Source organism: Dunckerocampus dactyliophorus, chromosome 4, assembly GCF_027744805.1.
Source record: "Dunckerocampus dactyliophorus isolate RoL2022-P2 chromosome 4, RoL_Ddac_1.1, whole genome shotgun sequence".
Classification (NCBI taxonomy): domain Eukaryota; kingdom Metazoa; phylum Chordata; class Actinopteri; order Syngnathiformes; family Syngnathidae; genus Dunckerocampus; species Dunckerocampus dactyliophorus.
This window is the reverse complement of record NC_072822.1, coordinates 25,890,593-25,905,000: the sequence shown is the minus strand read 5'-3', so window position 1 is coordinate 25,905,000 and position 14,408 is coordinate 25,890,593. Positions and strand designations below refer to the sequence as shown.

The following is a 14,408-nucleotide window of genomic DNA, read 5'->3' as shown; positions in this document are numbered from 1 at the left end:
TGAGTCCACTTGCAAGCGGACCGACACCCATCTCTCAAGCAGTCTCGATGCACCAGGGTTCAAATGACTGTCACCCTTGACCAAACGATTCGCAACCAGAGCAAACGCACCACAGTTTATTTTAACCTAACCTAACATGACAAGTGTGAATGCATCATTAGTTATTAGCTTGAGTGAGGGGCTAAACTGTGTTGGTTACCAACTGGTTGCATATGGTAAGGCTATTACTAAGGATTATAGCTTATCCTCTCTGTGTTGCATCTTACATCACTGCTTTTGGAGTGCCCTGCTTCCAAGGTCATCCTTTTGCCGCTGATTGAGAGCTCTGTTAAGACATTGTTCCTAAGACCTTTGCCAATTGTTTCCTAAATGGTCTGTTGTAGAAAATTTGGGGGTTGAAAAATCCTAATTTGGATCAGCACCAAATTTTACACCTTGACAAATTTCCAACTCCTGCATATGCCTGCATTTTGTCATTACGATAAATGCATAATTTACAATGCAATTAGGGAAATGTCCAAATAAGCCCTATATATATTAAAAAAAAGTGAAACAAATTCTCATTTTTTATCAGGAGCCACCTCAAACTGTAATTTCTTTCAAGGCCCATGACACACTACACACTCCTCCACAAACTTTTGTGGAATTTAATTAAATATTTTTGTCTATAACCAGAAGCAAACAAGCGGTAAAGACATCGTGGATGAAATTATCCCGTGACATCACAGGATGGCAAAATTACTGATAGCGTACATTATAGTATGTTATGCACACATTTTAGTATTTGCTGTTGCGGGATAGCAAAGGCAACCGCAAACCTTGAACCAATTCTAGCATTCGAGTGCTCCTAAATCAAGTCAATGGACACAGCTGTTCTCTCAGTTGCATTAGATACTGGGGGTGTCGTGAGATCTCATTTGAAGAGATTTGTTATTTGGAGAAAAGCTGCATCGCATGAACAGGGCAACCAGAAGCCAACCAGACTGAACTATGGCATCGCTACTATGAATGATAATACAGTATAATATGGAAGTGGCAGTGTGCAAGGCATTATTGGAAGCTTTACACACACCTTGCAATCCAACCTACCTCGGTGACATGTCTGTTTTTTCTATTGCAGTTGAACAGCTGTCGCTGTGTTTAATGACCTAGCAGAAGCAGTAGTAACTCTACATTTGATCTACATTATTTACTTAAGCTTTATCAGATCAACACACGTAGACATTCGGACTTGTCCAAACCTTTAACACAGAGTGGTTCTATTTACACTTGTTTACACTTGGCTGAGTGCCAACTTTACAAGCGCCAGCGATCACCGGTTTTGCTTCATAGCACACCTCATAGGCATAAGAGGTCCGCGTTGACAATTTCGAGACATGGTTACTGTATTTAGCAAGTAGAGAGAGTGTAGAACCTTTAATATATATCAGTAACATCATTTCAGACCGGAAAATTTCCTAACAAAATAAAAATAGCTAAAGTGGTTCAAATTTTTTTAAATGGAGACAAACAAATCAATTTACAAATGACCAACCAGTTTCCTTATTACCCCAATTTTCTAAAATCATCGAGAAGCTATTCAATTACATTTGTGCATATAACTCCGCAAAAAATGGTCAGAAGACTTGGAAAAAAAATACAGGACAAGGTTCCAACAAGTTCTACAAAATATCAAAGAGTGATCCAGATAATGGAATAATTCCAGATACTATAACCCGTGTGTGGGGGGGTTTTCTCCGGGTATTCCGGTTTCCTCCCGCATTCCAAAAACATGCATGTTAGGTTAATTTGCGACTCTAAATTGTCGATAGATATGAATGAGTGTGAATGGTTGTTTGTCTATATGTGCCCTGCGATTGACTGCCGACCAGTCCAGGGAGTACCCCGCCTCTCGCCCAAAGTTAGCTGGGATAGGCTCCAGCATACCCCCGCGACCCTAATGGGGATAAGCGGCATAGACGAAAAACCAGAAGGACGAAAGGTGGGTGAAGTGTCTTGCCCAGCGACACAACAACAGTGACTGCGTGTAGGGCCACTGCCGTCCTATGGAAATGACTTCCTTTTCAGAGATGATAGAATAAAACAAGTTCCTTGGCACAGTCACTGTTTATATACAGTGACTGGGACAGCTCGAGTCAGACTAGATTGGCCAGCTCTCAACTAGAGCTGTCTTATGTCTCCAGCATACCCGCGACCCTCGTGAGGATAAGCGGCATAGAAGGATGGATGCATGGAAGTGTCTGTCAAGCGGCTTACGGCAATGTCCCACCACTCCTGCCACCCACACGCTCTTTGGAACAGACGTCACAGCAAGTTCTCCATTAATTGCTGTGGCCATAAGTCTTGCCCTCTTTCTTTTCTCCGGTTGCACAAAATCCTTGGAACATGTTAAGGAGAGCAGCGATCCTTACTTCCGTAAACCCACGGAAATGCATGTGACGTTGTACTGTCGCTCATGCACGTCACTTCCCGCACGCTTTGCGTTCACATTAATTAAAAAGACGCATTTTTTTGGTAATGTGAACGACCACATAAAAAAATCTGAATTTAACAAAAAATCCTAATTGGGCATCATACCCTGTAGTGTGAACGTAGCCCAAGACAACCTGAACAGTCCAGTTGCAATCGATTCAATGTCCTGAGAATATGATCTAGATGAACGAGAATATTCCCAGGCAATTTTTAGGACAAATGAAAATAGGAGGCCTCTGACAAGGGGGTTCCCTGGGGTGAGTTTATATTCTCAGTGTCCAATCAGAGCTGTAAACAGTTCTCATCACTTAGTGACGGCCCATTGCTTAGTAATATGAGCAGACAGAGAGGCAGGCAATGAGGGAAAGAAAGACAAAGCCAAATAGAAGCGTTGAAAATGACCACCATGCACAGCGATTGACCTCATTTGTTCTGTTAAGCAGAAGGTTGCCTTCTTCCTGTGCATAAGAAATTACTCATGAGGCCTGGGTCGATGCAGGCAATTAATGCATGTGAATTTCATTCAGTCACCAGAACCATAATGTATGCTTCCCCCTTAATTAAATACATACACAAATCACAACCGGAAAAAAGGTTTTCAACTTCATTTTTAACCAAACTAAAGGCAGTTTAATGATCCACGAGTCCATGCTCGTTTTAGAATAACAACTGACTGGTCCTTTGCACTTCTTTGATAAAAGGAGGTACTGCTGTTGAGGCAGCTATGGCAAGATGTGACACGTGCTGATAATACTGGAACAATTCAGCGGAACCCGCTTAAGTCAGTCCAACCCGTCCATGTCGATCTAATTAATCAATTCCTGGTCCCACCGTATTATTATGATTGTGAAAAGGGCCCGCTTAAAGTGCTCATGACACCAAAACACATGCTAATCTTGTTATTTTTGCTGTGTAAAATAACACTGAAAGGCATATTTGCTGTGTGAGATGTATGGTGATGATGAAGGTGTGTGGCGTCACTTCGAGAACACTCCCTCTCAGAGCTACGCGTGGAATACAGTGTTTTCATGTTGCTGTGGTGCATTTTTTGTTGATTTTCTGTTGTTGCTGTTGTATATTTTTTTCATGTTGTGCCCGCTTGTTGTGTGTGGCAGGCTTTTGCTCGAGCACTTGAGCAGACCGAGTCAAAAGACGGTGTTTACCGCGTCATTCGACTCAAACCGGGAGTTCGTAATCAAATCCAAATGTTTTCTACAAGATGTAGTCTACAAATCTTAGGATACAACATACCTGTTGTGGCCCATTTTATTATGGGTGTGATATCAGATGCTCAATGAACTGCTTTGTCCAAAACTGATATAGTGTCAGCTGACAGTGCTTATTCTGTAAATGTTGAAAAACTAATGTATACATGTATGTAGTAACAATGTATGAATAACTACTCGTCGCAACACAATATCAGTGAATGTTATTGTGTTACTGTTGTGAATACTTGTATTTCTCTTTCTTCGCTTTGCTGTGTGTCCATGGCTGTGTTTTCATGAGTCTGGTTGCCGGAAAGCGTCCTCGGCATGGCGTCACAGAGATAATGGTGGTTAGGAAAACTCACTTGGGGGGCGTTTGACAATCACAACTACATTTCATTGTATTTTATACTTGTGTACTGGAGGATGACAGTAATATCACAAAAACGTTTTCAGTCAATAGTTTTATTTTTTAATTGGTTTTATTCAAATATTTTTTGGTGTCTTGAGCACTTCATTTTTACGAAAAATGGGTCCGTTTATGTCCACATATGTTGTAGTACTGTTGACGTCATCGTTAAGTCTGCTAAGCAGCGTGAAACCACAACAGCAACATGTAACTCCAGTCTATTTACACAGCATTAAATACACAGTACACAATAACTTCCTGTTAAGTGCAAAGTAACCTTCAAAATAAAAGCATGGCAGAATTAACCTGCATTCTACCACAGCAACTGACAAAATGCACCCATTTTCTTTTTGGATTGTTAGCCACCGGAAGAAAGATTTGCATATGGACAATAGTTTTATTGTCATGGTAGTCAAGACATGCTATGAAATTACGGTTGCACCTCTGTTCAATAAAAATATAAAAGATCATATTAAAACACAAAAAAAGGAAAACAATATTAACAAATCTACGAATTTGGATTGTCAAATAAATGTGCCAGCAATGGCTATTTTTGTTTTCCATTCGGTATCTGTGGACCACCGCTTATGTCAACAACCGAGCCAGCCAGTCCGAGGGGCCGACATAGACAGATTCCACTGTATTATGCTAAAAATGGATATTAAAAACTAGGGATGTCTCGATCCGATTTTCAGGATTGGGATCGGCTGCCAATCCGCTGTATTTTGAAGATCGGATAATATCGGCTCCCGCCACAAGATCGGGCCGATACGGTTGCCGTATAACGTTCGCAACTCGGTGTGTGAGCAGGAAGTCACAATGTGCACGTTTTAACAATCCTACAAGACATTTCGACATAAATGGACAGATTTTTCACAGCAAAAGTGGTCGACTATGTATGTCAACTAGGGCTGCAACTAACAATTATTTTCTTAGTCGATTAAACTGAAGCTTGTTGTTTTGATTAATCGAATAATCCGGTAGGCCCTAGACGGCCGAAACCAATATGAACCAAACACAAACAGTTAGTGGTTTGTTCTGCAACATATCAGAAAAAGAGGTGAAAATGTCCATCGCTGTTTTCCAAAGCCAAAGCTGATGTGTGTGAACATCTTGTTTTGCCTAAAACACAAAAAAAAATCGGTCTGCTTTCATGGATGACCAAGTAATTAAAACATATTCACATATGAGAGGCTGAAATCAGAAGACATTTACATTTTTAAATAAAAAAAATGATCAATCAAATACTAAAATAGTTGTTGATTAATTGGATAATCTATTAATCATCGATTATCCAATCAAGCTCTAACTAATAAGGACACAGTGGACCGAGCCTTGACGAGTTGTCGACATAAGCGAGACCGGTTCCATTGTATCTATTTATGTTGTTAATAAAAGTTCATCTCATCTGAGACCTGCAATTCATAATGACTGCCATGCAATAGCTGTCAATATGCAGAGTGGTATTGCATAAGAGCGCAGACCAATCACTTTAAATGATTCACTATAATCTTCTGAAGCACACCTTTCACACTGATGACTTTCGGTGAAATATGACAGACACGCTCAGGGCAAATCATCCACTATGACGCCTCACTTGGCTGAACACTTTATCAGCCAGGGAGACCTGACCTCACTGCCAACCCAGGAAGAAATGCACACATGGACATTTTTATTGCACGGGGCTCTATGTGGCGTGGAAGAGCACTTTAAGTCGCATTAAGGCCATGTGACACAATGACTCAAAGCCCAGACTAATTAAATCTTCCATGCTCATCTTGCCTGAAGCAGTAGATCTGAAGCACACGCACTGTTCCTCACCCTTCGAAGTTCATCCAGCAATCTGTGGTTCTGCTCAGACAATTCACTGATGGTCTTGGTTTTGTCCCTGTCGGCCTCTCTTAACTGGACCTGGTGTCGCTCCAGTTCTCCTTGCAGCTGCTGAACATCGCTCTCCAGCTCGGCCACACGACTCTCCCACTCCCCTTCCCGATTTTCCAGACGCCGACGCAACTCATGCTTCTCCTGCTCCAAGTGCTGCAGGAGAAGAGAAGTGGTTCAGGATTAAATATTACAGGTGGGCCTCGGTTCCATGTTATGATGTTTCGTGGTTATGAACATGCTCCCATTCATAAATAGGTCATTTTGGTCCGTAAACACAAGTTCGCTTGAGAACCGGTGGCGAAATAGATGCGGCGTGCAGCACAAAAGTCCAGTGTGTCCCTCGTGTTGGGTGGATGGATACAGTGTGTGCCTGCTCTGCCACACTGAGGAACAATAATATCCTTTTATTAGTTAAATTAGTTTGTGGCAGTGTGTCACAGAAAAGGAAAGCTATCACCATTGAAGAGAAAATAAAACATAATAAAAAGCTCAGAGAGGGGAGACACGCCCACCAATATCGGCGCTCTTTTGGTCCGAACTGCTCAGCTGTCACAGTCATCAATAAGGATAAAGATTATTTAATGCTAATGAATGAGATCTAGGAGGAGAAAAGGAGGTTATCCTTCCAGACTACCCTGGGAAAGAAGTTTGTATGTTCTCCCCGTGCGTGCGTGGGTTTTTCCTCCCACATTCCAAAAACATGCACGTTAGGTTAATTGGAGACTCTAAATTGTCCATAGGTATGAATGTGAGTGTGAATGGTTGTTTGTCTATATGTGCCCTGCGAATGGCTGGCGACCAGTCCAGGGTGTACCCCGCCTCTCGCCCAAAGTCAGCTGGGATAGGCTCCAGGATACCCGCGACCCTAATGAGGATAAGCGCATAGAAGACGGATGGATGGACTATCCTGGGACAATATTTTAAGAAGGTAGAAAGGCCTGCAAGACAACCACAGGGAGAAAAGTAAAGAGTTGTTCTCTTTTTATTATTTTTATTTTATTCTTGTATTTAATCTTTTTTATCACTGTATGTTATATATCCTCCATGTGTTCTGTGTACAGTGTGAGTGACTTAGGAGTTCCTTTAGTTATAATTTACACCGACACCATAAATCGATTTACATTACAGTCTTGGAGAAGAACTCGTTCGTAACCCGAAGACCACCTGTTCATCAGTAGTATTCCCATTTAAGAAAACATTAGTGTTCTGTTTTTACTGTAGGTGCTTCAAGAATGTGGTGTCCCTCATCTTTGGAATAAAAGTGATTGTACTGGAGACAAACAGCAACACAGCTGTACCATTGATCATAGTGTGCATATGAAATGACAGTAAGTTTGGGTACAAAACCCACTGATTTATATGATAGCGAGTCCTATCCATAATAGTTATGGATGACTTGATAGCTCTGAGCATTGGATAGTGTTGTGGAAAAATTTCCCGTTTATTACCTTTGCAAAGGGGTCAAATAACATGCATAGTACATAGCAGTCTGCAGATATCTGGCCCAGAATGCTTTTCTGACAGATTTATTATACTTCAGCGTATGCAAGTGAATTACAACACAAAAGAAGCTCACCACCGCTGACGAAATAAGGGACAGAGGTTACATCAAAAGAAGGTACTGTACTTCCTAAGACCCTAGGATAAATGTTACATCACAGTAGCAAAACAGAGTACCCAGCAAAACAAGTTAAAACCCAAAACAACATCAATGAGTGTGATATCGGGAAGAAGCTTAATTCTCTGAGCTGCATCATGAGGATGAATATGGATCAAAGGGCTGAACAGATGTACAGGAGATTCAGAGGGCTGTGAACACTGAGGGGATTAGTCTGCTGTTTTTTTGCCTCATCCCACATGTTGTATTGAGTGAGGGATTTCAAAACTAAGAACAAAAGCAATGAAGTGTCTATAGTAAACACCATGCTGGGCACGAGTTACAGTGTTGCTCACCATCTAAAACCAACTAATCGAGGCAGGTGGCCGCCCCACATCGAGTATGTTGTGTTTTCTTTCTTTAATTGGGTGTATGCTTGTGGAGAAGTGTGTGATCCTACATTTCCACCAAAGTCTTGAGAAAACCTTTGCTGTTTGTGATTTGTCTCATATACTTGAATAAAGGGCCTTCGGGTCTACAGAAAGCGTGTCCAAAACACGCCCCGGATACCATTTTCAGTCCGTAACGCATCATTTCTGTAATATATGTAAATTCTTGTGATTTTGTGCTATATTTTTGTCTTTTTGCACTGAACGGGACTGCATGAACTTTTGTTGTGCTTCTGCATAATGAGAATTACGATTTGGATTCAGAACACAATTTGGCATAAAGGGGCGAGGAAAAACGCCAACACTATGCTGGCCGACAGGAGCAAGCATGCAGCAATGTCTGGTTGTGCGTGTGTAAAATGCTGAAATCACATAAAAGCTGTAGGATGAAAAAACAAATACTGCATATGCCAAAAATACACAAAAAAAACCAAAACGCCTGTATGAGAGAAATACTGCAAGTGTTGGAACAAAACGGATGTTAGCCAGGCTACCAGGGGCACCAGACTTGAAGGATCTCAGAGCGGGATGCCCAGAAGAAAGTTGGCAGAATTAACTTATTTGTCTTTACGTCTTTGTTAAACACAAAATCGGCTGCTCTATAATACTGTAAAATATTACGTCTTAAGTTTTAAGTTGCAGCATTTCTCTCATGCAGATGTTTTTGGGGTTTGTTCCTGCAGCGTTTATGTGATTGCAGCATTTTTAAATTTGCTGAATTTTTTTTGTAGCTACGTGTGTTTTTGGTTTTGGGTCATATCTGTGTTTGCTACCGCACAATACAAATATCCTAACTTTGGTTAAGATTTGGCATTGTATGAATATAGTAGAGAACTAAAAGTTTCCATTGGTCATTCCAAAGCACGTTTCTAGTAAGAACAGAAAGGAATTGTAAGAGTGCTAATTACCTCTAATTTGTCGTGGAGATCTTTGTGCATTTTCTCATACTGCTTGCTCAAGTCTTGGTTCCTTTCCAATAAAGCTTTGCCGAGTTTGGCAGCCAAAACCAAATCTTTCTCCTTTTGGCGGAAGAGCGACAGCAAGTCTCCGTTGTGGATCACCGAGAGCTCTTCCTCGTCACCCTGCTCTTCACTGAGGATGGCCAGCTCCTCCTCCAACGCCACGCCGAGGCCTCCGGAGCCGGCGTGAAGCATTGGGCAGCCGCCGGGCTGGCTGTGGCGTGGCTCCATGGAGTCGCTGTCCAGCTCCAGTGGTGCTGGACTCACAACTCCGGACGTGTTCAGGTCGAGGCAGAAGGCGGACATCACCGACTGGTTTTTACGCCGGGTGAACCCACCCTGCTCGGACTGGGTTGGGCTGACCAGACCGGCTTGTAAGGAAAAATTCATCCATTCTTCTGGCCTCTTTAACGACGTCCCTCGCTCGTCGTTAAGTCAGTTCTGGTTCTGACTGAATCCCAGAAAACAACTCCCTACAAAGACACAGCAAATGTTTTTAATCCTGGTATAATCCACATGGTGTGTTGGTCAGCCTCCATCCCGTCGCAGTGCTCTTCTAGGTCCTCCATTACTGTCAGCCTGTTACTCAAGAGACGCCAGGCTGAGGGAAAGATGAGCGCGATCCCGCTGCATGCTCAGTCGCCTGCCCTGCTTCAATGCGCGCTCCCGCCCCGCCAATGACGTAAACTGCAACCTGTTCTAAGACACCAGGCCATTGGCTGAGAGCGATCGCGCCATATTTTGGTAATTTCACACAGATGTGTCACCTCCGCTCATGAGCAGAAAGATGCCGTTCAAGGCCACCATCAACGGAGAACGTGAGGCAAATAAAGGTATTTAAACGGCTCGACAGACATCCTTATAGATGTACGGAAAATACGAATTATTTTGTTTATTAAAATATATATTTTGTTTTTCTCTTTCAAACCATTTTTATCATTAAAATGATACTGTTATTGTCCTTGAAAGGAAATAATCTTATCAAATTGACTAAAATAATTATTTCCCACACTAAGTTTGAATCCCAATTCTACCCCTTTGCCATTCCCCTTCCTCTTATCCCTATTCTTACCCCTACCCCTTAAAACGGAGGGTCAAGGGAAAGAAGCCAATAAGAAACCATCAAACCAAAGCCAATAAGTAACGGCGCTTGATTCTCAGTACGTCTCCACCCTTCACTGCTTTGTGACGTAGGCAGATGAGACAGTTAAATTGTTAATAAATGTCCCCAACCATTAACTAAGGTGCATGCATTTCTACGTTATTTCATTGTTACATAGCCTACCTCAGAGCACCTTTTTGTTAAATAAGAGGAACACATTTTTACAAACTCTGACATTTATTGCCAAACAATAAACAACTAATAAATAACAGCTTACAACCAGCACTGTTACATTAAAAACAGAAACTGTATCAAATATACATATGAAATAGAAATAACAATATAACAAATTTTATGAACATCAAGAACCATTATTTCAAGATTTAAAAACCTCCCTGTTTTGGCCTCGGTCTCTTCCTGTCATTGATGTTCTCTCTCTTCTTTTGTAAGAAAGTCCAGAATGGCATTTTGTTGCATTTTATTTGTCCATTGCAGCTTTTGAACGGTCCTGGAGAGCTGTGTGCTCTAGCAGAGGGATGACTGCAGTGGGCTCAGCATCTCTGCAGGAATGACACATATGCATGATTGATGGGGTGCAACTATTAACGAGGGTTGTCAAAAATAACGCGTTAACGGCAGTAACTAATTTATTTCATTAATTTCATTACATTTTATAGTGCGTATGGCACCAGAGCAAGCACGCCTTTCTGTGGTGATGGCAGACAGAAGCACAGTGGAGCTTCCCCACACAGTCAAGCAGAGTCTGACACTCTTTTCTAACTTCATTCTGACCTGAACACATCAACAGCAGTACAATTCCAACACCATATACTGTATGTATCTCCAACGCACACACGTCTCTAGTCCGCTCATCCTGGGAACGACACTTCCTCATTCCCGTGTGGCAAAAACGGCTTTATAGTGTGTGTGTGTGTGTTTGTAAATAAACAGGACGATAAAGAAAAACATGATGTGGATATTCTTATCACTCACTTCGTAACTCTTAATTCGGATGTACAATTTGCTACATTTACGTATGCTGGAAAATACACTGAAAACTAGTACATTTACCTTAAATTACATGATGTCTTTGAACACAACCCCTCATTGCTCATAATAACACGGTTTAAAGTGTGATTCAGATGTTCTGCTACGATTAAAGAGAGTGTTTTTCGACTTGTGTGGTATCTTTTAGCTTGATTGACATATTCAGTTCATTTGGAGCTGTTAATACATACAAATATTCAAGATTCAAGATTCAAGATTCAAGAGAGTTTTATTGTCATGTGCATGGTAAAACAGCAGTTATACCATGCAATGAAAATCTTATTCTGTTCATTCTCCCAAGAAAAGAAAGAAAAACACAAGAAAGAATAAGAACATAAGAAACATAAACACATATACATAAATACCAAGAAATTAAGCAACAACAACAGAAGAGACATTAATACAAGTAAATAATACAAATAAATAAATAAATAAATAAAGTGCTATGAGTGTGTGTTGCGTGTGGCGTGTCTGAGTGCTTCATTGAGAAGCCTGATGGCCTGTGGGTAAAAGCTGTTTGCCAGCCTTGTGGTCCTGGACTTCAAACTCCATGTATTCCTGTCCTGTCATTTATCGTTCTGTTAATGAATTACAGTAGAAATGGTCATATTTCAGACATAGTTGCTAATAGTGATTAATCATGATTAATTTAAAAACAGTGATTAATCTGATAATTTTTTAAATCATTTGACAGATTGTCAATGCAATAAGAATAGTAATAGTAGTATAGGAAGAGTATGCTGAAAACAAATGTAGAGTAATGGTAAAAAAAAATGATGGGACAAGGTTTCAAAAGTTGAAGAAAGTTTGATAATCTAGTGTGCTGTCCACATATGGCCATGTTATTTGCATTTGTTTTAATTAGCTCACTTCCTGGCCATCCATACTGTATGCTGAGTACAATACACATATCTCACCATGAGAATTGTTGGTGGACTAGCATGGCTATAATGCGTTACATGAGTGATTTGATAGCTAATATAAAACGCGGACGTCACAGTACTACCAAGCGATTTTAAAAAACAACTTACAATTAACAAGCTAATGTGGCTGCTATCTAATCATTGTCTAATCATTTATGAAATGGAGTAGATTGCAGTGAAGTTAGATATCGGTGTTAGCCGGCTATAACTAGCAAGAACCAACAATTCAAAACATGGCAAATATTTATGTGGAGTAGGAAATAATTGACTATCTAATAAAACATGAGTGACATTAATGTTAAAATCAATAATTATGTGTAATTACTTGCATTTATATGCTTCTTTCGGCTTCTGCTCTGCCCTGACCACACTTGCTTTGCTGTACACTCTAGCACTTACCCCTTGGTTTAAGGAGAATTGGGACACCACTTGATTCTTGTGAACGCGTGAACCTACAGGTAAGGGGTAGAATTGGAATTGAACCTAACTCCAGAGGCCTTGAGCCCAGCAGGACACACCCAGCAGCCTTCATCTTTTGCAGCTTGCAGGTGTACCGGGGTGCTGAGCGAGAGAAGGAGACTAACTTGGCTGTTAAGTGGGTGTGATGGTCCAGAAGACTGCTCCGGGATTGGCTGTACAAATCCACTGAGTCAGCACCAGAGAGGAAGTCAGCAGAGCCAGAGGAGAGAAGTTGAAGGTCCAGGGCCAGGGCACCCGTGTTCACCCGTTTCAGGTTTCTAAAGTGAATCTGCCGCTTGAGTTTAGTATGGGGAAGGGAAGGGCAGCTCCTTATGATGAATGTATGGATATTATTTAGCATTTATGTATAATTTTGGGCCTGTGTAAATTGGTTTTCAAAAAGATGTACATTATCATTATCATTATCATCCCATTCTGGTCATACTGTATCTCATGGCATTGAGCCTGAAGTTTGGACATGGGCTGTTTTTTAAATCCCCTCTGCGGGACTTTTATTTCACAATTTCCTCTTTTTTTCTGAAGATGTTGGTTGTGGTCTGGTGGTTTGACGAAGAATACAATAATGCAGTAGCAGGAGGTGAATTTGGTGCCTGGGCCTTCATCTTCCAATACATCGTCACTGATTTGCGTGACTTTCATCACTTGGATCATTAGTAACTTCCACCGGTGATTTGCGGTGCTTCTAAGGTTGTTGCTCAGCCTAATGGAACGAGCGTGAATAGAATGGCACGGTCCATACCTCTACACTACAGCATCACATGGCACAGTTCAGAATCAACATTTATCAAATAACATAATAAATAAAACACATCTACTCACTACAGATGTCTTTTTCTTCTATTCAGTCAGTCATTGTGGGCTGGGCTTGTTGGACAGTTTTGCTCCGAACGAAGACAAACAGTGCTGATGTCACTATGAGGAGGCAAATCTGGAGTCTTATTGTCAAAAAACCCCCATCTCAATTGCTAATAGTTTTGTATGTCACACCGGCCAGCTATCCTGAGTTTGAAGGCCCTGAAATCTGTTTTGGATAAAAACGTCTAACATATACATACACTACTGGAAGCAGTGCACCCAAGAAACACACAACAAAATGATGATAATAGACTGTTAATAAAAAAATCAATAAATAAATGAATATAAATCCAAAAAATGTAATTGAAGTTGTAAATATAGGTCAGTGCAGCTGGCCTGACTGCACACCACTGGAATAATGGTAGGAGAATGGCAAAGAACCAGAACATGCAACTTCCCTGATATGAATACAATAATGGTGTGTATGGGTAAGGGATGAAGGGGTAGGGATGGGGTCGGAATGTGTAGAGCATTGATGATGAATGATTACAAACAAAGCCTCTTGAGCTGATAAAGTTGAAGCACAAAAGAAGTGGGTCACAGCCTGCTGGTCCAAAGTCTTCTAGCTTCAGGGGCCAGTAGGGGGTCGTGGGGGGTGTCCACACCATAGCTAGATAATGGGTGATTTCCTCTGAGCTCATCTGAAGCCTGCATAATCATTAGAGTAATGCTTTATGTGTTATGATGTGTTATGATGATCACAGTTAAGGCAAAATACAGTGGTGTGAAAAAGTGTTTGCCCCCTTCCTGATTTTTTACTTTTTGTATGCTTGTCACACTTAAATCATCAATGTTTCAAATCATCAAACAAATTTAAATATTAGTCAAAGCATACCCCTGCGACCCTAATGAGGAGAAGCTGCATAGAAAATGGATGCATGGATGGACAACACAACTGAATGCAAAATGGTTGGGTCACCCTAGCAACCCTAACCCTCACCGTTAACTGAGATGAATTGAGATTTATCACTCTGGAAAAGGTTATAAAGCCATTTCTAAAGCTTTGGGACTCCAGCGAACCACAGT

At 41.1% G+C, this 14,408-nt stretch overlaps 1 protein-coding gene across 2 annotated transcripts in view; it reads right to left on the bottom strand.

Annotated features, from left to right (window-relative positions):
• Positions 1-9,600, bottom strand: part of bicdl1 (BICD family like cargo adaptor 1) — a 31,160-nt gene extending 21,560 nt beyond the window's left edge. For both annotated transcript variants that reach the window (XR_008569945.1, XM_054772480.1), the window contains exons 1-2: positions 8,925-9,600; positions 5,908-6,123 (exon numbers count right to left, since the gene is read on the bottom strand). Coding sequence is in view for 1 of the 2 variants with exons in the window: in XM_054772480.1 (XP_054628455.1) it covers positions 5,908-6,123; positions 8,925-9,365 (657 nt within the window). In the remaining variant the exon portion in view is untranslated. The remainder of the gene's footprint in view (positions 1-5,907; positions 6,124-8,924) is intronic.
• Positions 9,601-14,408: the final 4,808 nt, after the last annotated feature.